This window comes from Haliaeetus albicilla, chromosome 4 (assembly GCF_947461875.1).
Source record: "Haliaeetus albicilla chromosome 4, bHalAlb1.1, whole genome shotgun sequence".
In the NCBI taxonomy this organism is placed as follows: Eukaryota; Metazoa; Chordata; class Aves; order Accipitriformes; family Accipitridae; genus Haliaeetus; species Haliaeetus albicilla.
This window is the reverse complement of record NC_091486.1, coordinates 23,765,703-23,793,557: the sequence shown is the minus strand read 5'-3', so window position 1 is coordinate 23,793,557 and position 27,855 is coordinate 23,765,703. Positions and strand designations below refer to the sequence as shown.

The 27,855-nt window shown below is 36.7% G+C and overlaps 1 protein-coding gene across 6 annotated transcripts in view; it reads right to left on the bottom strand.

Annotated features, from left to right (window-relative positions):
• The window catches only part of DYNC1I2 (dynein cytoplasmic 1 intermediate chain 2), a 31,184-nt gene extending 10,800 nt beyond the window's left edge, over window positions 1-20,384 (bottom strand). The window contains exons 1-6 of one of the 6 annotated variants that reach the window (XM_069781416.1): window positions 20,076-20,384; window positions 18,363-18,480; window positions 16,291-16,405; window positions 12,761-12,905; window positions 8,278-8,337; window positions 6,930-7,045 (exon numbers count right to left, since the gene is read on the bottom strand). In XM_069781416.1, coding sequence (XP_069637517.1) covers window positions 6,930-7,045; window positions 8,278-8,337; window positions 12,761-12,905; window positions 16,291-16,405; window positions 18,363-18,470 — 544 coding nt within the window. In that variant the 5' untranslated portion in view covers window positions 18,471-18,480; window positions 20,076-20,384. Of the gene's footprint in view, window positions 1-6,929; window positions 7,046-8,277; window positions 8,338-12,760; window positions 12,906-16,290; window positions 16,406-18,362; window positions 18,481-19,453; window positions 19,474-19,838; window positions 19,859-19,996; window positions 20,016-20,075 lie in introns of those variants that run through there. The other 5 variants (XM_069781415.1, XM_069781418.1, XM_069781417.1 and 2 more) reach the window with 5 other exon arrangements.
• Between the last annotated feature and the right edge of the window lie 7,471 nt (window positions 20,385-27,855).

Below are 27,855 nucleotides of genomic sequence, written 5' to 3'. Positions count from 1 at the left end.
CAGGAGTCAAATTCTTGTCAAATGCAGATGGTCAACCCCTTAGTGCTAAGTGACCTTCTAATCTACATATTTTATTTAAAAGATCATATAGTTGATTGCTCCTGCCTTTTTATGTTTGAAACATAAATGGCATATATTATACAGAGATCTAAATTCCTTCATAGTACATTCACTGCATACAGCCAGCTGATATTACCGCATTAAAATGCAGGATACATCACTTATTTTAATATCCTCAAAATATCAGACTTGAAACTGAACATGTCATCTCACTGCGATTTATCTGTAACTACATAAATCTAAAGCCTTCTCTCTAAAGAAAAGTCATATGCAAACTTTCTCATTAAGGGATCTGGACAAAAAAAACCCCAACACAAACAAAAAAAAAAACCCCATACACAAGTTCTTGACCTCGTTATCCCAAATTAGGATGCTTTCTTATCTGAAACTAGGATGATTTCTCACAGAAGTTTACAATCAAAAAAGGCAGCATGAAGTTGTTGGACAACAGAAGAGATAAGAAATTTTTGTCTTAATTACTTCTCCTGTCTTTCCTTTATCTTTGTCCTGGTTTCAGCTGGGATGTAGTTAACTGTCTTCCTAGTAGCTGGTACAGTGCTATGTTTTGAGTTCAGTATGTGAAGAATGTTGATAACACTGATGTTTTCAGTTGTTGCTCAGTAGTGTTTAGACTATAGTCAAGGATTTTTCAGCTTCTCATGCCCAGCCAGGGCACCTGACCCAAACTGGCCAACAGTGTATTCCAGACCATGTGACGTCCCATCTAGTTTAGGAACTGGGAAGTGGGGGGGGCCGGGAAATCGCCGCTCGGGAACTGGCTGGGTGTCGGTCGGCGGGTGGTGAGCAATTGCCCTGCGCATCATTTGTATATTTCAATCCTTTTATTACTACTGTTGCCAGTTTATTAGTGTTATCATTATCATTATTAGTTTCTTCTTTTCTGTTCTATTAAATCGTTCTTATCTCAACCCAGGAGTTTTACTTCTCTTCCTGCTTTTCTCCCCCATCCCACTGGATGGCGGGGGGGAGTGAGTGAGCGGCTGCGTGGTGCTTAGTTGCTGGCTGGGGTTAAACCACGACAATCTTGAATTTATTTAATAACATGCCAGGTGCTGGTATTTGCAAGGAATTGGCATAACAATAATATATTACCCAGCAAACACTGAAAGATTGGACATACTAGTAAATCAAGAACCCACGATACAGTAGTATACTGCATTCAAGTCAGCTACATAAACTTGGAAACCTTAAAGGCACTGCCTAACTCATCCTCCTTATTCATTATTGACTGTACCTACTGGCATTCTATGCCACTTCAACTGTCAATATACCAAATACAATTTGGCATTTAAAAAAGGCTGCTAAGACTTAGAAAAGTCACAGGGCCATGAAGACAGGAAATGGGACTTTATGTCACATCAACATATTGATGAAGAGTCATTATAATATGCTGAGGGGTTAACTCCATGTTATTTCTGACAGACGAACAGGGGATCTAATGTTACAAACTGTAAAGATTGCATAAAAATAGCAGCTACTTTAATAGCAACAAATTTCTTGTCAATTAATGCTAAAAACAGGTTTAACGAACCACTGAATTTTTACTTTGAGTTAACATCAAAATTGTGATGTATTTTGGCAAGACAGAAAGAAAAGCAGTGCTGTAAATTAGGCTGCACCTAGCAATAACACTACAGAGTGAAGTTCCAGTTGTCTGAGTAATCTGGTGCTGCAGAGTAGGTTAATCAAAGTTAAATCATCTGTGAAATGGGTGGCTTTTGTTAAGCCGAATGTCTTCATATCAAGTTTTCCCATCTATATTTCACTGTACATTTAAGGCATGTACAGGATAATAGATGACTACATAAGGGTCCTTTATTTCTTTTTAAAGTACCAAAATGTAAATATGGTACATTCAGTGTAACAGCATCCAAGAAGCCAATCCTATGCACCAAATTGTTATTACTCTGCTTAAGTCAGAATTAAAAGGACAAAAATGCTTAATATTTTCATTGTGTCTTGGAGACTTTACCAGACAATAATTCCTCAAAGAGTGGAGCTAATGCAATAATACTGTCTGCAGTTAGTTGTGACTGCACATGCACAATATTGTACAGCAGCACTAAATAACAAGTATCCCATTAGCCCAGAAAAGCCTTAACTGTGACAACTGAGCAGAATCATATTGCCCTATATGCCTATCTTTCTTTGGATTAACTACTTCAAGGACTCATACCACATCTTTATCGGGCATACTGGTGACCAATTTCTTTCCATGCAAATTTGAACAATATGTTAGCAAATTACAAAGGAAGAGATCAAACAGTATAGCAGAGAACAGTGTAGCAAGAAGTACAGATAAGAAAAAAAATTTAGCACCAATGACTGCAGTACTCTACATGGTGGCCAACACGGAGCCTGCAGAACATTAAGACATATACCAGAGTTCACATCTGAATTGCATCTCTGTTGCTGAAACTGCTTCTGCTGTCTGCTAGAAAGAAATGAGCGTACGAAGGCAACACAATTTCAAATGTATTTCCAGAGAGCAGATCTGAAAATCTGCTGCCTGATAGAGCATGCTAAATAGAGGCTAAATATCAGCCCTAATAACCAGTTGACCACACGAACTAAAAAACATGTCCACCAAAATTGGACAATGAAGAAAGCAGGCAGCAGTGTTATACACAGCATCATGGGAAGCAAGAAATGGATTTAGATAGTAGAAAAGGGGATGGCAGAACAAGGATGCTGGGGAATGGAACAGCCTAAACACAGGATGTTCACGTTAAGATGGTGACAAAAGTTGTTGAAGTGAAGTAATGGCATAGAGCTGTAGACACTTAGGCTTATTAGTTATGAAGTAAGGGAGAACAGCTCTTGGTATGGCACAACACTTATCAAGCCAAAATAAATTTATTTGGTCCTTAAACAAGATAGCCATCATTACTGTATCAAAGAATGACAAAAACCCAAAACCCAGGAACAGGACGTGCCAAGAGAACAACAAAAAAAGGGCGTATTTTCTCTGATATATTCCTCAGAACAATGAGTCATTTCTTGATTTAATTTCATTTCTTTTACATAATAAATACAGCTGCTACAGAAAAAGTAGCGTTAGAACACTAACGCTATTGAAAATTCTGGAGAAAAAAAACCTCAAATGTGGGGGAAAAAAAAAAAAAAAAAGTACCACCAAAGACAGACATGTGTCAGTATTTTCATCAAAGCAAGAAGTTTGATAACACCACAATCACCAACCTGACACCATCTCTTACTGTGTTTCTCTAGTCACTTGTATACATGGGACCTTGAGGAAAGAGCACCTTTGGGTTACACCCATCATATGAAAAGCCTATAAAACAAGTATTGCAGATTCACCTTCTCAGTCTACTTTGGATGTAGGCATCTTCCTACAAGAACTGTGAAACATGCTTATTAATTTCAATTAATGGGGAAATTTAATATTCCATACTGTTCAGAATACAGTGAATGACTTCCTGTGGCAAAGTACTTAGCGCTCTAGAGATGATTCAATCTCTAATCACAGAATGTAACTGATTTCTAGGAGAGATCTTGATTTTATTGTTTTATAATATTATAGAAAGAATCAGTCTTCCTAAGATAGGCAGTTCCTCAAATACTTCAAGGTCATAATAAATCAACATATTAGTACTGCAATAAAATAATGGAAGTTGTGAGAACTGTTAGCGCACTAAATGTCTCCACCTCCTAAGGAAGCAGTCAAATTTCAAGATTAAGAGCTGGGCATCGTATAAGATAAAGACAAGGCTATCTACTATTTTGGATACAACACTTCAAAGAGATGGGAGTGAAGAAATGTGGAAGAGTTGCAATTCCAGTAGTAATACTTTTTGTCTTAGCATAAGGCTATAGTGCCACTAGCACTGAGGTCACATTCTAGCTCTAGCATCTACAGCTGCATGCAAACTGGTCATTCTTTCATTACAAATGGAGAGGATCACTGGCTTATAACAGCTGCAGCTGAGAAGCTTTGTATCTGCAAAATAGTGTGTGTGTGAGCTAGTTCCTATTTTAATATTGTCTAGGATGGTGCAACATGTCTGCACTATATAGAAGTGTGAACATGCAGACTTAGTCTACCTCCCTTCTCTAACTATGGAATTTTCCTGTTTTGGATTTCTCAACTACTGAATGCAGTCTTTTCTATCAACTTCTGAGATAAGTGACCTTCACATTTTAAAACCAGAACTGTTCAGGTGAAAGGTACTCATTACTTAAATTTAACTGTTTGTTACACTGAATCCAAAACAGGCATCTCCAAAAGCCAACTTTATGTTGAGGACATGAAATCTCCCCTATGTAACTCACTTCATTTGTGTTGCCATATATATTTCTATGACAATTAGGAACTGTTTTAGTTTAAACCTAGTTTACTCCTACTTCCTATCCATCCCACCAGACAGATTGGTTGTAGTTTGAATGTTTCCCAATTCAGCTTACAATGTAACTACATAACCATTGTGGCACACCGAAGTGGAACAAAGAGGCCTGTATTTTTAGTTTGGTGTTTTGTTGTGGGGTTTGTCTGGGTTTTTTGCCCCCAAAATCAGTATTAGCACAATTCAACCTACAGCACAAATGGACCTAAACCTGCAGAATGACTGCACAGCATATTTAATAAAACTGCTTCTATTTTCCTTTGTTGAAAAGCACAGCTCCGACAGCATTTTAAAATCTCAAGATATAATTAAGAAAGGTCCAGTCCATTTTATAAGAAAGTGTGAACACTGGATCTAACATAACTGAGATGCAACTTATTGCTGTACAAGGGAGCTACTGAAGATTACTTGTATGGGTGAATACGGCTGCAAGCTCAACTTTCAAGTGTACTTTGAAGGATTACCTTTAGTTTACAGTATACTCACTAAAATAAATAAATAAAACCCACAACAACTCAGACTGCTAGAAGAAATAAAAATCAATGAGTTACATTCTATCTAATTTTTATTTATCTAATTGCACTCTGAAAATTCAGCATATTGCTTTTGTCAATTGTTTTAAAGACTTCAAAATTTTTTTCCCATAATCAAAATATCTCACCTAGTGACTCCGTTTTTTTGGAGGCAGCATGATTTTCTCTTTTTAAACCTATGTCCTATTTCATATGTCATTGTAAATTGTGAACATAGAGCTTAATTATGAATGTATTTAGGCAGTCTTAAGACAGACCTTAAAAAGATCCTCGACACTGAAATGATGAAAGAGCACCTGTAAGTAACTTTTACAAAAGTACACATACATAAAATAATAACAAAGGCCCTCAAGAAAACAGTATTATTTTTAAGGGGGAATGGATCAGGAGACAACATCTGTACCGAGAGAGCTTTCTGGTAAATGCAGAAATACAGATGACCCATCTTTCCAACTCCACTACAGTAAACTTCAACTACAGCCTATCCACTGAGTGTGAAACTAAGATCATACAATCCCAGACAATTTCCACTGACAGCAGGCAGCAGAAGTAAAACTCTTCTAGCACATAAACTATGAATTAAGTCTTCAGATTCCACGAACCTGACAGACGGGAGGAAACAAACCTGGGGGATTAGAGAAAGAAAAGGGTAAGCGCATTGCAGAAATGAAAGCAGGAAAACCCCAAACGCCTATCTGTGCAAGGATACAGATAAAATGAAGAATGGAAAAGAAACGCAGTTGGAGAAAAAGCATATCCTCTGTTATTCTGGCTCAGTGAATAATGAAGTTTGAAAGATTGGTTGTGTTCTGAAGACACACAGATCCCTGATACTGGATATCCAGAGATAAGAAGGGAAGAAACTTCTCAACACAGAGTATTGTTGCAATTTAATTCCTTTCTTTTCTCTCCCCTTTCCCCTGCCTCTTAAACTCATTCACAGTGTCATTTGCATGTAGTTAAACTCACCAAAGTAACTTAAGACACATCCCAGACAAGAGCGGCATATTGATACAGTCTGGAGCAAAAACAGCAACTCTGCATCACTTGTATTACATTTTACACTCCATATCATTTGTATTACACTTTCAGGTAAATTATACACTTTCTGGAAACACCAGCATAAGACTTCCATTGAGTATTCTCTTCATCTTTTAAAAAGTGCTTTTATCTCCTTGCATAAACACCCAAAAGTTCACATACCAAAGAGCAGGAAAATGCAAAACTATGAATATAGAATTAGGTCCTAAAATTGCTATCAAAGACACATACTCAAAGTCAGTCATATTAAGTAACTAAGAGATTTTGTTGTAGAACTACATACAAACTAGGTCAAGATTACTATTTTCATTTGCAGCTAAATTCAAATGTTTTGACATTGAGAAGCAAGTTTATTAGCAAACTATGTTTTCTTTGGAAAAATTTCTTTTCTGAAAAGCAAACAAGCCATGACTGAAAGAAAACATATGTTCAGTTGCTGACAATAGAAAATGCATATGTTAATAAAGAAATTAGTTCCTTCTTTTAAAACACAATGTATAAGCTCCAGGCATAAGAATTCAAATTCTTAAAAAGTGGGGAGGCATAATTGCTAATTTCATTGTAAGCCTTCAAGTAACTTGTGTGGATTCTTAAATCTCATAAATGCAAGATTTTATTTATCAGTTGTTAGCTAATTAAGCAATTTGGTGTCTAATCTGAACATTTACTAGGAGTGAGAAAATACCATGTATTAGTAATAAGAGTAATGTTAAACAAGATGCAGAATGACAGTAACACTCTTAAGCAAGAACTATATGAATTTAATAATAGAATTTATTATCAATTATCTCATATCAGCCTTCATTACCTTATTAAGTTTCAAGATCACAAGTGCTGGTTCCAATTCATTCAGTCATCATTGTTACAATAAAAGAAAAATAACTTAGGTAGTAAGAAGTTAACCATTCACCTTCCTTTGGCTGAGTCATAACAGGTGTTTGTGTCTCCTTTGTATATGTAACAATTTCTCGAGGAGGAAAGTCAACTTGTGTTATTTTGGCCATTCCAAGTTTAACAGGTCCACGTCTAAATAAAATTAATAGAGAAATCAGAAAAAAAATGTATTAATTACTTCATATTTTGCCTAGAATAATACCCAAGTCATCATGTCACAGCACTGCTTAGTCAAACTTAAATCCAGTGGAAACTTAACTCTGAAGAAGTCACATGATTATGACTAATATTTTATTATCATTACCATTTAAATCAGCAGCTATTCATACATCTGCGACAAAAAGAAAGATGTGCAAATATATATATAAATATCTGGATTATAGGACATAAAGTTTTGCTCTTTGTGGTTGATTAGGGTACTGCTACGTATATGACACATCCCTATTTTCAGTGGAACAGATTTGCTCACAAGTCATGTTTGTACAGCAGTGGTTCTAGGATTTTAAAGCTTAAAAAGCAGCTTAGTTATTATAAAAGAAAAAGCATTTCCTAGTCCTTTTAACTTGGCTGCCCTTTTTTGTGTACCTCTAAGGTACTATTCAGAATGCAGAACTGCAAGTCTAATCTGAAACTCACACACTGACAAGTGATTTATACATAATACATTATCCAGAATACAATACTGAAAACTTCTGACCTTTCTGACTTTAGCTTATGGAAGATCCCATAAACGCAGATATAGCTAGTATCAAACTACAATCCATAATGTACTTCCAAAAACCACACAACATTAATTCAGTCATTGTAACTTCCTATAAAAGCTAATTTCAGTATGTATTGTAGTAATACTGCAATGATGCAACAACAATTAACCTGCATCAAATTTAGTTCCTTATTATCCACCCCTCTCCTAAGATAAAAGTGAAAGGAAAAGAATAATCCCTTTTGAAAGGTTTTGGTGGGCAAAATCATAATTCTTATAGCACAATATGGGTTTTAATAAGTGCTTATAATGTTTATAAAAGCTGTAGCTAATATTTATAAGAAAAGATGGGAGTCACTCTGTTTTTAAATACAGTTATTTTAAAGAAATGACTTTTTAAAGTTTACATTTTGCCAAAGAAAGACTCAAAGAAAAACAGGAATAACTAAGTTTTGCTACTAGAAATAAGCATCTTACGTATATTAAATAATATAAAAATTTCCCATTGCAAGCAAACTGCACTAAGCCTAGGGATATTGAATTTCTATTACTTACAGAACAGTCTCTTAACAACAACTTGAAGTCTTAAAGAAAAAATAAGCTTTTATACTTATTATCCATAAGTACATGAAAGAGGGAATATAAGAAATCTATGCAATACCCCAGATCGGAATCAGAGTGGAGCTGAAGAACTGATGGATCAGTATCCCAATGCAGCGTCCTGATACCCCAGGTTGAACAATCATGCAGCATTAGCAAAAAAGGCCAGAGATTAGTGAAGCAAATACACGCTATGAAATGCTAGAGTTACAGTAAGCTTATAGTTACTTCATTATTCACAAGAAACAAAGCAATGTAACATCAGTTAAGGGAAATTCAGCATTCAGTGCAATAATACATGCAGTAAATACAAAAGTTAAAAAGCAAACACAGAATTCAGAGCTATTAGAAAAGAAATTATTTTAAAGATTGGAAGTTAAAGATCTGCAAACAAACGTAGCCTTTGAGAGGCAAATAAAAATATTTTAAATACTGACAAGAACCATTAAAAACTCCAAATTCCTTTTAAAATCTGTTCAGATTTGTTCATGTCATATGAAGACAGATTTGCTAACATAATGCAATCTTGCCCAGAGCAGTAAAGATGTGGAGGAAATTGTCATATTGGCAAAGGAAATGAGTCAACACATAAGCCTTTTGGTAGGGGGGCAAAAATGCACTTCCACTGGGATAGAGAACCGCTAGAGTTTCCAAGATGTGACATTGCAGTAATTATGGGTTAAGCACTGCCTTGGGCTTACAAGTGTCATCTGATTTGAGCCAACTCCATTTAAGATATTTACATCTCTTAGAAATAGTGGGCTTTATATTAATAACACATTTCAAAGTCATGTGGAATAATGAACAGAATAGATCTATTTCAAGTCATTTCTGTATCAGAAGAAATATGAAGGGGGAAATCAATTTTCCCTCTCCCTTCATCTTTAGCCTTCATCCCTTCTCCACAAATTTTCATTTAGTCTACTGCCTGCCATCAGGCTTAGACAGAATTTTAAAACAAGCTTATAAGAGACATTAATAGATGAACATACATGTTTTTTCTGGAGTTCTTGGAGGCTATAATAATTTTTTTAAAAATCATTTTTTGTAACAAATAGAAAAATAAAGAATATGTAATATTTTACTATGATAAGTCAATAAAAGGCAATTTTACATTTCTATCCCATACATGGTAATGTTCTTATAAACCAGCTGCAGAATCCCTAAAGGTAAAGTTGCTCTCAAGAATGTACAGGCAATGCCATAAAAGTTCATAAGTATGGGTGTGTCATGCACTACCTTGTTCTTGTAGAAAGTATGCATTAGAAAAATAATTAATTATAGTTTAACTAAGAATTACAAGTCCACTGTCTTCATATTTAGCAAATCATTCTACGTAACTGCTACTGCATCCACAGCAATAGCTTAATACCTAAATCTCTAAAAACTTTCCATATCTTTTGTGCATCAGAAAACACATCATTTTACCATAAAGTTATTTACTTTGAGTATACTCATTCTTTAGGTCTCTGCTGTTTTTCTTGACCAAACAGATTTAAGCTTGGAGTTTAATTTGGTGCCTCAGACTTCAAGCTGGATATTGCTCATATGTTGTCATGCATTAAAAAAAACCCAAAACCCACCCAAAAAAACCCAAACCGAACCACCACTGCAACTTTCATGTTGCTTCTGCAAAGGATGACTTATCTACAGATCCAAATGCTGCATTACCACAATGCTTGTCAAACATTTTCTCAACTTTTTCAATCCCACTCGAGAGGAACTTGGGGAAAGGGCACAAATTAAAAAAGCTCCGACTTTTGTGCCTGCTTAAGACCTAGCCCTTACTGAGGTTGCTTTCCTGCTTTCAAAGCATTCTTTTAATTTTCAACAGTTACTTCAGTAGTACCAGGGATGGTCTACCTTTTAAAATAGATTTAACTGTATATCCTGTACTGCTTGTTGACTGGAACTTTCTCAGAGATATTCTTTTAAAATAAAGGTAACATTCTGAGATAAAATTCATCTATTATATGTGTACCAAAATGACGTAAAATACTGTTCCTTTTGCTTTCCAGATGTTTGTTATGCCTTAAGTTAAATGAACTTATCTACAAGCTTCAGTGAACAGAAATTACTATTGTTCCACAAGTGCCTGAACTTCTCTGTATCCAGGCTCATTCTGAACGCTTCCTTATATCTCTGAAAGGTATTTTCTGCATTTAAACTAATTCTATGAGGCATCCACCTAACCTAAAAGTAAACCAACTGTATTAATTTCCAGTCTTGAATTTATACTCTTAACTGAGGAAAAGAGAGAAAGAACAGTATCAAACTGGGAAACAAAACTCTTTACTGATGAAAATAAAGCAAGACAGATGGAAGTAACAGCAGGAACACAGTCTGAACACTGCTCTACTAATTACTAAATAAGTAAAGTTACTGGCAAGATTCAGCATCATAGAGGAGAAAAGACTAAACTAAGGAGATCATCTTTGTGAAGTATAGTTGCAGAGACTAGAGAACAAATGGCCAAAGACCAAAAAAAACCCAAACAACCAAACCTGAAATAATACACTAATATAAAAGGGTTTGTTTTAAGATTATCAATCATAGTGGAACAACTTGGGCTTTCTAACACACCTCATATTGATATGAAAGTCACCTGTGAAATGCCAGGTATAACACTAATGGATATATCACACAGTCCAACTTTTCCCATTAACTTTCAGGCTCAAGTGTATGTGTACATTAGGAATGCTGTACAAACTTGTACTAATAGACTAAGATACAGGCATCTGTTTACTGGGGGAGGGGAATAATGTTATCCAGTGGTTGGAGAATAAGCAAGAGGACTCTAACAGTGATTCTATATAGCCTTCAATTTAGCTAGAAATTCATTCATGCCATCAGGACCACAGTCTTTCTATGCTTCCAAATCTGGGAAGTTGTCAAGAGACAGGTTTAAAGTCTGCAAATGCATGAAGCTATAGAGGCTTAGGATACAAGTTTTCTCAAGGCTTCATAAGAAAATGTATACATACAATGTTATGTTACTATGTCCAAGGAACATACAATCAGAGAGCACAGTACACCTATGAGGTGGAGATGAATTCAGTACACATGGCGTTCAATAACAGATATGTGGCCTATACATATTGTTTCATATTGAATTTAAATGATGTATGACTAGAACGAATTTTTTTTTTAAAGTCATCAGCAAATAATTCTTGTTTTTTCTTCTAGACAGTGAATTTATATACAAAATGACAATTGAATAATAATAATCACAGATTTCAAATAATTTAAAATTTGCTTGTTACTTAGTTAAGGAACAATTATATTAGTTCTTTATTAACATGACAGGTGAGCTTCAATTGCATAGTGAATAAGCTATGCACAAGATCACACCTGGACAGTGGTATTAAAAAAAAAAAAAAAAAGAGAGAGTTTGGGTTCATATCTGCTGCTTGATGTATTCTCTGTTTTAATGTAATGGTTGCCAGTTAGAAACAGGCACCTTGTGACCTTCGTTTAGGTCATTAAAATCTTGAATATTTTCAGATTAAGATTGTATATAGTCATGCATGCATAATCCACGCATACAAGGCTTTACTGCACTCTTTTAAAAAGATGCTTCAAAGCAGTGTAAGTATTCACTCTTTCTCCAGAACAACCAGTCATATAAGCCCAAAAGTAACTGATAACTGCTTTAGTTACTATGCTTTAACTAAACTTCGTCTACAATGCATACTCAGTAAATTTAAAGTACCTGAACTTAATTTGCTGAGAAAATACAAGTTACCAATAATAACAGGCAAATACTGCTCTTATTCACAGACTGCGCATAGTAAACAGTGAAAACACCCTTCGGAAGTAGTGTTTCCAACCTTATCACCTCTTTGAATTCCTAGTTTAACAGAAATATTTATGACTCTCTTTAGAGCAGCATTTATCAAACTGTCATGCACAAAAAAAATGGTCAAATAGATGTGGCAAGTACTGGAACTGAAAGAAACACCTGTGGCTGTACCAACATGGTGCTATATTTTGGGCAAATGAAAGAGATTGTGAGTGGTATAGTTGTGTTACAGGGATGGCTGCAAAGTGAAATAATGAGAAATACTGTTCTGAGTAGGGAAAAGAATTTAAAATCAGAAGCAATGCAAAAGTTTGTAGACAGTATTTTTTACTAAACCAACTAGAATAGAGGGGAAAAAGGAAATAGCCCATCATCCAGGCACACACTCCTTTAGAAAAAGCTGGGAAGAGCCCAGAAGTTGGACTTTTCCAGTTTTCTATTATCCTGAGGCATTCATGCTTACAAAAACATTACCACAAAACATTCAGATTCATTTTACTTTAGACTTGCAAGTTTAAACAACTCCACGTTTATGCTAGCAATTTCAAATTAGGAAGTGTAGCTGCATTTCAAATTTTATAGTAAAGTACTTCTGTAAAACAGTTACTGTTCACAGATTCAATAACACTGTAACCTCATATTATTGTATTATAATCAAGTAATTAACCTTGATTTCTTCTAAAACTTAATTATTCAGAATATGAGCATTAAGCAAAGGAATATGACAAGTAAAGCAACGTACCTAGATCCAACAGCGCCATCACCAGAGTCCTGGCTTCCAGCCTCACTTGGCGTACTCACAGATTTGGAAGACGGAGAGGTAGGAGGAGGGACTAAATAGTGAAACAGACAGGTATCCGCTGTTACTACTCGCAGAGGTTGCACAGCTTAGGATGTTTTCAAATTAATTTAACATGAAGTATTAAAAAAAAAAGTGATGGCAAACAAAAAATACATGGATGAAAATGAACAGTAGAAAGAGAGGGGAAGAGACAATGTTAACAATTCATGCTGGACTTTCATGCAATTGTTTGGCAGTTATGCATCAGGAGCATACAAAAAGACATGGAGGGAAAGACATTTAAGAGAAAATGAATTGCAAATATATTTTTAAACTGAACTTCTGACAAATGATGGCAGCAATTTTCAAAGGGTAATTTCCACTAAATCGTGTTGCTTAAACATAAAAGGAAGATAGTTGTTAACACAGCTTTGACATCAGTTTTTCTTAAAAATTAGACATTGAATATATTTAACTGGTAATTTTATTTCAAAATATATAATCACTGAAGCGCGGATCAAAAAAAGTGGCTTTGTCATACAGCATACTGTTATTTTTGTTCTAGTTTGAATCAAATCAACATAAATCCTGTCTATCACAACAAAGTTTCTAGTGTTGGGTTTGGGGAGATTTTTGTGGTTTTTTTTTTTTTTCTTTTTACTTGACAAACAGTCTAGTACTGTTATATTGAAACTTTTTCTTAAAAGTCAGTTCATTTTCAGTATGTAGATGAAGATTGCAATTACTGTTTAAAAAGCAACATGTTTTTTGGAACTGATGCATAATAGTGAATGATATCATGCAACCTGATACAAAGATATTTCCATATTTCTTTCAACTTCTCTTTTTAGAAATAGTGAAACTCGTTATTTAACAAAACTTAGGTTTATGCTTAAGGGGGGGTGTTGAAGGTCCTTATATGCTTCATTTTTCAGCAAAATGTAAAACATTCATAGAACACATTCACTCCTTAGCAATCCTTAAAAAGAACCTTTAATCAGCTGAACACGAGTTATGTATATTAAGTATATAAATAGGTATCCACTCTGTCAGGGGTCAGGCAAGGGAGAACTCTGAATTTAGATCTGCAACATTTCTAGAGAACTTCCTGAAATCACAAGTATATTGTGAATTCTGAAGAATGCTTCTGTTCCATCCCAGAACAGACATGACTCTGGTTGACAAAAATTCTCCCCTAAATTTACAAAAAAAAAATCACAGTGAATACTTCAATTTATTAAAAATGCATTCCTCCTACCAGAGAGACTTTTATATAGGTCTACAGTTATAATTCATAAATTCATACATACACACTTACACTTTATACATATATCTATATAAATATGGGTGTACACGTGTATATAAGAGTGTATATATATATATTCTTCAACTCATCATCACCATCTACTGAATAATTTACACTGAAGAAGATGCCCATAGGCCTTTATATTCCTACGTTATTTTTGTGCATTATCAGAAACGATGACATTTCAATGTCACCCTTTCCTAATTGAAGAGGTGACATTAGAAACGTACCTTGTTACCATTTATAAAAGTCAGTCAGCCCTACCTAGCCGTAAGCATGGCCAAAACACTCCAGTAGCTCAGTTTCGATGCTACATTGCCCTCTTGTGGGGCAAACTGTTTCCAAGGAAGTCTTCCCATTAGGGAGGTGAAACCTATTTAAAGACCAACAGTCTTACAAAAAGACCAAGCAAAATTCCACCTGCCCCAACACAGGATGAAACCATAATACCTTCTTGAAAGTTATTTTGGTTCACTAACTTATGGCTTCTTATACAACGAGTATGGTAGACATTAAAAGCATACTTACATTGTTAAGGTCCCTTCTCCTATAAGAGAGCTACCTTTCTCTGGCAGTTAACAGCACAGCAATTGCCTTAGGAATTTTTTATACAATTTTCTATGAATGAATCTTATCTCAAGCTATCCACCTACACCAACAACGCAATCTCAAGCTACCTGCACACCAAGCTGCAAGTTAGCTTCAGTTCAGGCATACGATCACTGTACTGTCGTACTTTGCCAGCACCCAGTCAGCAGACGGAGCCTGTGCCTCGGGCACATTACTGCGAGGTATAGAGTACAACATTTTAGCTTGATTTAGGATCCAGATCAGATCTGGGTATCTCGAAAGGGAACAGAATGAATTCCCTGTGAATCTGTGTACGTTGAAGGGTGTAGTTAAGTAGATGCTCAATGGAATTAAACACAACACTTGCAGGGGTGTGCCCCAGTCTTACACACCAGCAACTCAGAGCTTTTCACAACCAGCTACTCTAAGTCTATGCAGCGACTTGCTTTGAGGACTGACTATCCTGTGGTTTTTGGATTCTCGCTCACAGATTTAAAAAACCAACAACAACCACATCTATTTCCACATGAGTCTCATCAGCTGCCTTAGCAAAATCTCACACAAGAAAGCGTTCAGCTATTAGACTGCCAAATAAAATCTCTAGTAGGTAAGAACTGATTACTTAAAACGCTGTACGCTAGTGCTAACATAGCCCAAATGCAGTCTCTAAACTGTGAGAACAGTTCAAACTACTAAAAATGACTGCTGTGGCTGTTGGAATGGGAGCAGCCATAATGGTGTTTATTCCACATTCACTTTTGAACACTTGAGGACTATGCAAAAGCAATTATGAAGATTTAGTCACAGGTATACAAATTATTTTTTATTTGCAAACCCAGCTGAAATAGACCCTCACCATTGAGCCAAACTGAAAAATAAGTTTCAAACCCCTTAGATTTCAGAGCTAGAGACAAAAAGTAGAGTTGAATTATCACCCTCTTCACTTTCATCTTCCAGAGAGATGTGGCTATGTAAAGGCAAAAAGCAACAACCAATATGCTAACCCATCCAAGAGTAGCACAGATATGAATCATCATCCTTGATAGTTAAATTTTATACTTAGCCTTGCTATTACTCCATCAAAGTCAGTCAGGTATTTGAGATAAGGAAAATTAGGGTGTATAAGATGCAGAAAACAAACAAGTCATGCCTGCACAAAAATACCAGAATTAAAATTTGGTGTTATGAAAAAGAGAAAGGAAAAAAAATACAGAATAATAATGTGCAGGGAAAATAGAAAAAAACCCCAACAAATACATGATGTTATATTTATGTATTTTAACTAAAACACTCCAAATAATCCACTAAGTATAAAACATATCTTTTACAAAATAGTACTAGTAATGTGTATGAAAGCACATCACTTGACATTTATAACAGATATCATGCAGGACAAAATAGTACAAAACCCAGACATGTGTACCCCAAAAAATAGTAGCCAGAGAATTTTCACACTAGTTATATAAATACCACAATCCTAACAAAACCAAACAAAAACCCCACCACCACCACCCCCCCCAAAAAAACCCCAAACCACACCCCTCTCCCCTTCCCCCAAAAAAACAAACAAAAAAAGCACCAAACATTTATCTCAAACTAATATTAACGTTCCTACCAACAGGAGACTCAGGTGTCAATCCCATGCTCTGAAGTAATGCTTCAGCTTCTCTTCTCTTCTTTTCAAGATCAGATTCTTCTTGTACAGGAAGAACTTCTTTCTTCTGATCAGTCTAAAAATAATTCAATAATTAAGTTATAGCATTTAACAGATATTAAAACCCATTTCAGTTATGGTTTTGAGATCTTATAGTTTTTTTATGCTACTGAAACCTATCATCATATAGGTTAGGTGTTTGACTCTAGTAATTCTGATAGTCCTTTCTGTAGATAATGTAAACAGCAGACAGGAATCAAAATATTGTAGCTTTGGTACTGTCTTTAAAAGACTTATATAACATGCAAAAAGTGTCTTCTCATTTGTCAGAATGACTAACACTTCATAAGATCAAGAATACCTTTTTTACACTAATGCTAAGCACTGTAAAATACAAAGTCTGAAAAAAAATTTATTATGTACCTGTGTATTAAAGTATTTTAAAGACACAGTCATATTGTTCAGATTTTGAAATCACAATAACTGTGTCAAAGAAAACACTATAGGGTTAGAATGACAGTAAGAGACACCCCTCCTTGGTCAAGAAAGTATTAGCATGCTTGGCTAGATAGAGTACATGCTAAAGCATGTAGCAATTAAGAAAATGTGTAAGATGTAAAAGTGATGACTGTCTATGTGTGCATTTTGAGCTATTTTTTAAAACAAGAATATCAACAAGCTGTTTAGTGAGAAAGCTTTCTTTTGGATCTCAGGTTTCACAAAAAAAATAGGAAGTCTTAAAAAAAAACCCAAAACCAACTTTGCAGTAACTTTACCAGGCATTTAAGTAATTTTCTTTAAGTTGTCTTATTATCTGCTAGATCTCATTACAAAAAGGAACAAAAATTACACCCCCATAATTTAAAAACAACACAAGCTCTACTGTGAAAGATGCTAACACTCCATATCTTTCCACTCATTTAACTGCTCATTCAATTATAGAAATATAATTCATAGCTTCAGGTGTTCACATCTCAGTCATTGGCAAATAAATATTTTTGTAAATATAAATTGATGATACAAGTCTTTAAAAGAAGCAGCAAAATCTAGACCAAGCTATTCTATCCCTATGCCATGATTAAAGACTAATTGCTCCTCACATGACCACACATTATGTTTCTAATCTACTGCACAATTATTTTTAAAAAAGGAATTTCCAAATTTTTAGAGCAAGTTCTCAACTGATAAGCTATTGCATCACATGTGGAATCTCTGATAGAGGCAATACACTGTCACAAGATCATCAGAACATAATTTGAGATATTTCCGTCTCTTTGTCCGAATCACGTAGCTGGCAGCTGCCCAGTCTTCAGTCATATGCTAATTTAGAACACCTACAAGATCATAACCAAAACACAGAGAAGTCTTGAAAAAGGACCCCAAAACACCAAAACATTCCAGCAAAAGTTTCATTTATGAGGTATAATCTACATTCAGGAGAAACATAGTAATAAATCACTGATTGTCAAATACTTTAGCAGAGAGAAATCCAGAAGACTGTTGACAAACTAGAGTCTAACACACAAGTAGCATATACATCCTGAGTGTTACTCTGATTTCAAAATTCAGGCTAAAGATGAGTCAAAGAGCAGAAGAATGTAGCACATTGTTTGTACAATAATAATACTGACAGTCAGACAATTCACATGGACAACCTCAGAAATGCACTTCAGAAATAAGTTCTCTAAATAACATCATCACAACTCATTAAGCAGAGCTTTTGTGCAACACTTCACAGTGATCTGATTAAAGATGTCCCATGCACACAAGTAGTTTTAGAAATCCAAACTTCATGTAAGTGTAGAATTAAAAAAAAAAAATTAAAGCTAACTTACCATATGGATAATACTAAAGAAAACAGTAGGCGTTTGCTCTTATCAGATAACGAAAGTGCTACATTTGCATCAGCAACCAACCATTAAATAGACACTCCCCGAATAGCATGTACCAAATGACTAAGTGAACCTACTCTTAAATTTTGGGCAAGTTACATATGCAAACAGTCACATTTCAAAAAGAAAATTATTTCTTACTTCTTTTTTCTTTCTTTCTTCCTCCTTTCTTTTCTTCTCCTCTCTGATTTGAGCTAATCGTTGCTTCTTGCGCTCCAACTCCGCCTTCAGTTCACTTTTGTCAGACATGGCTGAAACACTGATTAACAGAAATCATACCACTGTTTGGTTTTGGTTTGGGGTTTTTTTGTTTGTTTTGTTTTTAAGACAGCAGCTTTCCTTTAAATAAGCTATCATTAAAGGAACTACACTAGCTTACTAAAACCAGAACTGTGAAAAGTCTTAAAATAATAATTTTAAAAAAATCACACTCCTATTTCCACATTTTTCACTTAACACATTCTCAATAGTGAAAGGATTGATTTAAAATGAACAGATGGAATTATGATGTGGTGACAGCATCCACAGTAGTCGTAGTTCTGATGCTGTTTGAAGGAACTGCTCTGAAAGAAACATTAGGCACCAAAGATGGGGCTATCAGATCTTGCCATAGGATTCTGTATAGCTACAGAGCCAACTACGAGACTGAAAACAGCAAGGAGGATACCAACACAATCTCTATCTTTTACTTTTCACTTCAATAGTTTAAATATTGGCATGCTATAACTTAGCAGTATGTAAAGCTATACATCCTTGTACATACAGTCACAGGATTCAAAACACAGATTCATTAAAAGATTTAATAGGATTACTATAAATTACAAGGCAGAATAAGTACAAATGTGACAGTCAAAAATACCTGTAAAATATGTGTATTATCAATTTTTCCCCAAACAGTTTGTACACTACTAAGAAATTGGGGTACCTTTTAAAGACAAAAATTCTACAAAAAGTTTTGCTACCTAACTGACTCAAATAAATACAGATAAGAAAGTCAACAATAAACAAAAGGTGGAAAAACCCCACTCTGAACTCAACAAAAATTTAAAACACAGGTATGAAAAACTGTGTGAATGGGCTGAGCGAATAAAAGCTTAATTCTACTGTTTTTAAGCAAACCCAAGTCAGTAAAGAAAGGGCAGAAGCAATGCTACAACAGACAAGGGATCTATAAATGCTTCTACACTAAGCTTGGTAACAAAGATACCAGACTAAGCATTAGCAATATTCACCAGTTCAAAGTTAAGAATGCCTGCAAATGTTTGCCTAGCACCTCTAAGCACAAAAAAGGATGCAAAACGATGCAAGCCTCATGCATCTGCCCCAATACACTTAGCAGTATGTATATTGGGGTAAATGCACGTATTCCTTCACGTTGCCTGCAAACATTTAAGTGCTAATAAACAAATTTTAAACATCTAACTGTCGGCATGCTCAAATGGCATTCCCGCGTCGCTTTAAAACAGCAGTACGGCGGCACGTTGTCCCCACACCATGGATTCCTGCCCCCACCCGCCTTTCTAATGCCGAGCCAGGAAAGCCAAGCGGCACAAACCCAGCCATCCCGAGGAGGGGAGCGCCCGCCCCGCCCCACCTTACGACGACAGCGGTACGAACCGGGTGCGGGCCGGCAGCAAGCTCCCCACACGGGCCGGGCCGGGCCGGGCTGGGCCGTCCCGTCCCGACAGGGTCCTACCACACCCTGAGGCCCAGGAGAAAGCAGCACCATCGAACCGAACCGCCCCCAGAGCCCACCTGTATCCTCTCCCGCTCACTGAGGGCCGAGCTCCGGCCCCACCCTGCTGCCGCGCCCCTCACTCCACAGGGCGAGACCGAAGGAAGGAGGGTCCCCACCGGCAGGCAGCGGCGCCGAGCCGGGAGGGGCAGCGGCGCCAGGCGCAGCTCGGCCTCCGCGGGACCCCCGCGCACCTGGCAGCGGGACCTCCTCCTGCTCCTGCTCCTGCTGCACCCGCCCCTCGTCCGCAGGGCCCCGCTCGGCTTCCGCCGCCCCACAAAGGCGCCGGCAGCTGACAGGCAGCAGCCTACGGCGGGCGGCGAGGGTCAAACCAGCTCCGAGAGCGCCGCGGGATGCGCGGGAACTTGCAGGCACTGCGGAAGGACAGGGAGGCCTGTACAGGACCGTGGTGCGCTCAGACACCAACGCCCCACTCGTTCGCACCGTCAGGGGGAGCGATCTGAAAGGAATTCGCGCGGGAAGCGAGGCGGGGCTGGGGTGCTTCCAGAAGCCTAACGCCGACCCCCACCCGCGGAGCGCCGGCGAAGCAGCTTTGAGAACGACGACGCCCAACATGCGGGGCGGGCCTCGCCCTCAGCGCCCTACGGCGTGAGTGTGGCGCGGCCGCGCGTTGCGTGATGGGAGCTGTAGTCTTTTGGGGGAGAACGCGTGGGCGGCGACCGGCGGCCGCGGGGTCCGGGAAGTGAGCGCCACCGCGTGCCAGGGGGCGAGCGGCTGCGCGCGCATGCAGTGCTTTGGGTAGCTGGTAGCGGCGGCTCCGCGGCGCGCGCGGCGGCGGGAGCGCGGTGACCGTGACAGGGTCTCGCGGTTTCTCCTCACGGGAGGCCTCGCTGCGCCTCGCACCCAAGGCAGCGGGCGGCCCCGAGGAGAGCAGGCCCAGACGGGACGCCTGTGCGGGGCTTCGCTTTCTCCTTCGGTCTGGCTTCCCGGGGAGCGGGGATGCACGCTAGCCGCCGCCGTGCCAGCAGCCAAGCCGCGAAACGAGTCAGCCCGATGCCGTCACTGACTGAACTGCATGGTTTTAATCGTAGGCTGGACAGGCTGGTAGCCGTAATCGCTTCAGTGACCTGAGGATAAAGTGTATAAAAGAGCCTGATTTGCAGTGAGTGTCAGGCTAGGGACGAAGTTACCCACGGTAAATCTGCTTTGCGTGGATGTCAGCAAGTGGGGTTCGGTTGTCGGGTTGACACGGCATTATACGTTAGCAGACTGACTCATTGTGTGTGCTGAATGGGGTAAAGCTGTGCCAAACCCAGGCTGCATCAGTGAGCGTCATGCGGGAATTAAGTTAGACAGTTCATTTTGATAAAAGTACCAACAGTAGTAAGTGACTTTGCTGTTCCCCAGTTGCCCTAAATTAAAAAGTATATTGCCACTTGTATCCTATGGAAACATTTATCAAGTTTTTCTAGCTTTTTTTCATAACTGTAGAGCTAGTGCTACTGACTACTATCTCAATGGAGTGCTTGATTCCTCAGACTGCTGATCTTCCAAAACTGTGCTTACCAAAGCAGAATTAATATGGACAACTCATATAGTTCAAGTGGAGGATGTGTTCACAGCACTCTCTGAAATGAAGTTTTTAGAGGCAATAACTATCAACTCCAGAGAGGGTTAAATTTTCTGCCATTACAGATTGGAATAATTTATTTAAAATCACTGGATCTACAAACATTTATGTCTGGTGAGTATATCTTCTGAACTCCTGCTGATGAGCACTGGAGAAAGACTGCATTTGCAGTCAAGCTCTGTCAGGCTGCAATCCTGCTATGTATCACAAACTGAACGGGTTGGTTGGTACTTTGCTGGGATAGCTCCCAGGAGAACTTCAATTGCTGCAGGAATCAGTGTTGATTATTTACTCCTCTGTAGTCTTCCATGTGAGTCAGGGTTCATATTACACCTTAAGAAAAATTAGAAGAACTGTCTGTTGTCTAGATGGCTTCTGATCATTGAATAACCCCCATACATTTTGTAGGAGTATGGGTGTTACCATTCAGAGAAACTATAAGTGAAACTGTCAGAGAAAATTGTATGATGTGCAGGAGAAGGGGTTGTGGTTTTTTTTCAGAGATGGAAATATGAAGATGATAGTAATGAACTTCCACAAACAGCTGTCATCTTTGAATTTATTTGCTAGAATTTTCTGATACCACTTACAATAATGTGTGCATCTCAGAACAGGAATGTGTGTTTTATTTCTGTATTTTACACATGCTTCTTGTTTGGCCATAAAATATTAATTTTGTATTTGAAGCTTTCCAGTAGTATTTTTCAAGTTTACATTTAAAATCATGAATGTAGGAGCCAAATATTTCACGTTTGTAATGAATTTAGCAAATTGATTTTTGGTAATTGGTCTTCAACACTGAAGTGTATTTCTTGGTCCTGAACCTACATATATCTGCTGAAGGTCATGTTATTATTTTTTACGTTAGTCCTTCATTTTAGAACAGAGAAACTACAATAGCTAATTTTTACAGCACTGACATCCCCCTTTTTCTTTGTAAATAATAGCTGTAGTTTTCAAATAGCTCTATCTGGGTCAGTTTAGCAGTGACACAAACACTGACAGAATGCTAAATCTATACGAATACATTTGTGATTTTTTTAGCAGTCATAGATCTCACAAGTAATAGCAGTTTAAATTTAAATAATCTGATATATTTTTCATCAGCTGGAAGGCTCATGAGGTATATAGTGGGAGTACAGGTTTGAGAAATCATACTGGTTGTAGATGTTTACAAGTGAGTGTTTTCTCCTAGCCTCAGCTTCTTGGTAACAGTATCTTTTGGTATAGTGAACCCAGATTTTATAATGGTCTGTAAGAATGTGGAAAAGTTATGCTGTGAGGTGGACTCTTTCTGTATCTAGGACCGGGAAAACAGCTTGTAGGGGATTTTATGCACCCATCCTATGCATGGCTTGGTTAAGATGTGAACACTAGATTTAACAGTGATTGTGTACTCGTGGAAACAGAATTAGTGTATTACTGAGAAATTATTTTGAGACATGTAAAGGAATCATAAAGATACACCAGGTCTCTGTTGCATATGGGCAGGAATTCAGACTAAACACAAGAAAATATAATTTGATTCAGAAAAGCCTCCTTGTCTTTTGGAGAACATCAGACTTCTGTGCTGCCTGAATCAGAAGAAAGGTAGGTAGCAAAGGCAAGTGGGCAGTCACCTTGCTTTGTCATCTCACTGGGCTGCTGGAGAACAGTGATTTGCTCTGGAGCATAAGCCCAGCCAAGATCTATGCTGGAGAGGGTAGTTCTCTCCTCAAGTAACTGCCACTGCTGCATTGTCCTCTCTAGCTGTACAAGAGACTGGGAAAAGGCAGCTGGCCTACCTTTCTCCATTAAGGCTCCATTTTAATTTTCTTTTTTTCTCATATTTCAGGAAAATTAAAAGTCCATCTTACAGACTTACTGAAATTTAAATAATCACAAAGATCTCATCCCATTATATATATATATATATATATATATATATATATAAAACTTTTCTGGTATCATTTAATAGTCTGTGCTTTTCCCTTAGAAAATGTGCTGTTTTGCTAATATAGGTTTCTCTCTGTCCTTCTCCCCTGCTTCCCTATTCCTGCTAGATGGACATGTTTTTTTTCTGTTGTGTCAAAAAAAGGTGATGGTGAATGATGAGTCCTTTCTGAGATGAGAACACTTCTGCAATCTGGTAACCTTTGGCACACAACACATACACTAGTGAATGGTCCAGCACTTAAGAGTGATTCACTACTAAGCATTATAGAAAATAGGTTTACCAGTTGAAAAATTCCAAGGCAAGTTCTCCTTCCTCGGTGTGATCTGTGTACGGTACTCTCATTTTTTTTCCTATTATGTGGTTAAGAGAAGAGATAATGAGAGCATCTTAAGGGATCCTGTAATGCACCAAAAACTGCTCTAGTTCTAATGGTTTTAAGAGAGAGTATGAAAACTACCAAGAGATCAGCCAAAAGGAACTATTTTCAGGTATGTTGTATGCCAGGCTATATTCTACCCTCAGTTTGTGCACTTATCTCCCATTAACCTTTATGGAAGTTTTGTGTATTCATCAAGGGGAGAATATGTTTGAATATTTGTTAAGATGATAACAGAGTTCCTTTTGTATGTGTTATGTTAGCATTACTAGCCAAAAAGATAATAGGATAAATAAGGAGATAAAAAGTGTTTACTTTTTTCCAGGGGCTTTTTAAACTTTTCATTAAGAATTCATTTATTTTTCTGTATGTGAGTAAAAAGGGTATCTTATATAATCCTAAAGTATATTTTAGACTGGAATTAATATGAATGAAGGCACACTAAAGTACTAAGTTTTACTAAAAATGAATGCACCTTTCATCCAGTGACATCAAATTATCTCATTCTAGAAATGTTAAATAATTACCCATGTCAAGTACTTCATAATTATTTGCAAATTAAATAAGAGAGTTAAAAAGACTAAGTGGCAAGACCACAGCGATCTGAATTTAGGATTCCTAGCTTCCAGTCTTGTACTCCTACTTTGTCTTCTCTAAATGTTAACTGTAACAGTTAACTGTGCATGTTTTCACATTCTTTTGAGAATTAGTTGAGTCACTGACTCACAGCAGCAGTCAGTTCTGTTCAGTAAAAACTGGTGCCATGGAGTCATTTTACTGCTAACAGAAATGAAAGTAGAAATTGAGTTTGTTCGTTTTTTGGGTCTTTAATAAGAAACTTGCTAATGTGTTGGAAGAAGATCTGAAAAATTACACGGAATTAAACTATAGAGCAAACACATAAACAGCAACTTTTAATACAATAATTTTCTCAGATTATATCCTACTTTTTAACTTAAATAGATTTTTACTTTTAATGTAAGTTGGAAATGTATTACTAGCAGAACCCAAGATCCTAGGCCATATTTATAAAACACCTGAGCAGAACGAGATGGCGTAGTAAATCTCCTCAAACAATTACTGCAGCCATCTGGTTTATAGTAAGCACCCTGCTGGAACATATCAGAAGTGGCAGAGCAAATGCAGTGAGAAGGCACCAAGATAACAGGAATGTCTTCCATGTCCCAATCAGATCTATTCTAGAGACTTGGTCTAAACTGGAAGTAGCCTTTCTCTGGCTGAATATTTACCAGAGTATGATAGAACTTCATCCTCCTTGTTCACAGATGTAATGTGCTAACAGTGGTGTTTAAGCCTTGTATCATTTGGAATGTTTGTAAGGGGATTTCCTGTGGATCTTGCAACAATTTTTATGCTAGAAAACTTCTATTTTGAAAATCTGGTTGGCTGTCAGTGAAGACTATTGTAGCTAAACTGCATTGGAATTTGATTCAGATTTTTGTCGCATTTCAAAAATGTTAAAATCAGTCACTGAGTATCTGCAAAATTTGTGTGCATTCCTGTAAAAAAAAATAGAAAAAAGTTTTAAATTCAAACCACATATAATGTCAATAAACATGATTTAGATAGCTAAACCCATCTACTCGCTAGTTCAGGGCTAATGTTAGTTTAATTTTGTATACTCCAAACAAACAGGATTTCCTTTGTTTTATTTATAGATTGGTTTTCTAGACAAACACATCATATTGTCTTAACCTGTTTGTTGGCTTTTTTAGAATCGGGATACATTAGATCTTTCTACTTTGCTTGAACAAAATTTGACCTCATTAATATCCTGTTATTTAATCTATTTGACAAGTATTTTTGGATTATGTTTTCTTGTGAAATAGTCTGATCTATACAAGTAGTTTGTTTTTAAAAAAAACGTTTTGAACAAAAGTAATCTGTTTAGGTTTGAATGGTATATCATTTAATGCCCTTGATTACATTAGTACATCTGTATTAAGACAGAAAAAGAGAAAAAACTGCAAAAGGCCTTCTGTAAGGTGTGAACTTGTATAGAGTTAAGTAAGTGTACATCTTTCCCATGACACATGATTTTAAGACTTAAGAAAACCATAAGACAACGAAATGCACACATTATACAATGTTAAAAATTTAAACAGCTGCTGCTTTCAGTTTTTTAAAGGCTGAGAGAAGTATACAATTTCCTGCAAATGAGGTGTGTTTTGCTGGTATGTATGTGTATAAGTGGATACTCTAACTCTGGCAAATTTTTATCCAATAAATGCTTTTAATGATAGGCGTCATCACCACAGGTCTTGATAGCTGTCAGTGTTCAGTTTTCTGTCATTTCTGTCAGAAAAACTTTCTAAGATACGAGCCTGTTGGTCTCAGAGAAAGCAGTTTGTGTTTTTGTTTTGTTAAATTTGCTACTGGAATCTCTTCTATCTCTATTTTTAACAGGAGATTAGACACCTATTATATGTTAAAATACACTGATTCTGCTAAAGCAGGTTGGACTAGATCTCTGATGTCCTTTCCAAGGCTGGGTTCCTATGGTGCTCTGAGTACAGGAAGAAAAAAAACCTGACATAATTCTTTTCATGCAACACCTTCTTGTGAAACAGCAATCTGGAATCTTAGGCAGCTTTAGTAGTTTACAATCAAACTGTGCTTCTCTGTAAAAAGTAAACAATTTGAAAAAATTAAATTCTTCAAGTACATTATACTTGCAGAAAAATATTTTTATAAAATTTTATTTTCTCATTATAATAAAATATTAAATATATGTTTATGGCTGGGAATTCCATTTATTTTACAGGAAATAGAATACATTCAGATATTCTTATTGAGAAAATCTACATGTATGATTTGGCAGTTTTTGTTCTGCATTACATGTCTAACCTGTTAAATCTAATTTTTTTATAGTGATATGTCAAAAATTAAACATTATTTTTGTTAGTATTGTGTATGCTAGTAATGCTAGCAAGCTCCAACACATATTTACAGATATGTATGTAGGAGCAAAATGTACTTACAGCTGTTTTTAAAGTCAGTGGAAGTATGTGATATTTAAGCAATACTCTCATTAATCAGGAAAATTATTTTTCATGTCACTATTGTTATAAAGTATTATATCTTTTCTTCATTACCCTAAAGGTGGCTGCAATTCAGGAGTGAGGAAAAAAATCCATTGTAGATGCTTGCTTAATTCATTATATATGTCCACAGACAGTTATTGACCAACTGTTGTGAAATGTTTTCAACAGCCATTTAGAGTTCAAGATGAAGTAAAAAATACAGATCCATTAGATTTTATAATTTTATGTTTATCATTTTTATGTTTACTGATAAATCAAACATTTTGCAGAATTTCTTTCTCTGAGAGAAAGAAGCTTGTATCTAGTACATAGAATAATTAATTTTAAAAGGATCATTTTTCCAGCTCTTGTTCTTGCTCTGGAATTATGGGGCAAGTGTCTTAAGTCATGTCTTTTTCACCTTGATATCAAAGGAGGAAAAGTAGTATTTTGCCACCAGTAGTTTTTGCCACTGGTTCCTATGTGACAGACATTTCTTTATTTTCTCTTAGTCTCAGTTTGTTAATGTGTCAAATTAACCGTATTTATTTCAATAATAATATTTCTTACAGCTAAAACTATGTGAATTGATATTTGAAAGGAAGCTTTTTGAATGGAAGTCACTCTATATAATTTTGAGTGTTATTAAAACCATATCTGCATGACATAGATCATACTTCTTTACTAACAAAGAAATCAACAACTGAATCATACCCGCATGATTTCTGAGCTTTTCCTCCTGCCACATTTCATAAGCTAACAGAGTTACCCTCATGACACAGATATAAAGTAAGGGTGACAAATATTATTCAGAGTTTTACAGGAGTTAACTCAAAATCAGTCACAGATATTCAAGTGACAGTTAAAAATTGCCCTTCTAACTCCTAGTTCCATGATCAACTCAGAAGAACATACTAGTTTTCTTAAATATCAAATAATATTTAGAAGTAAA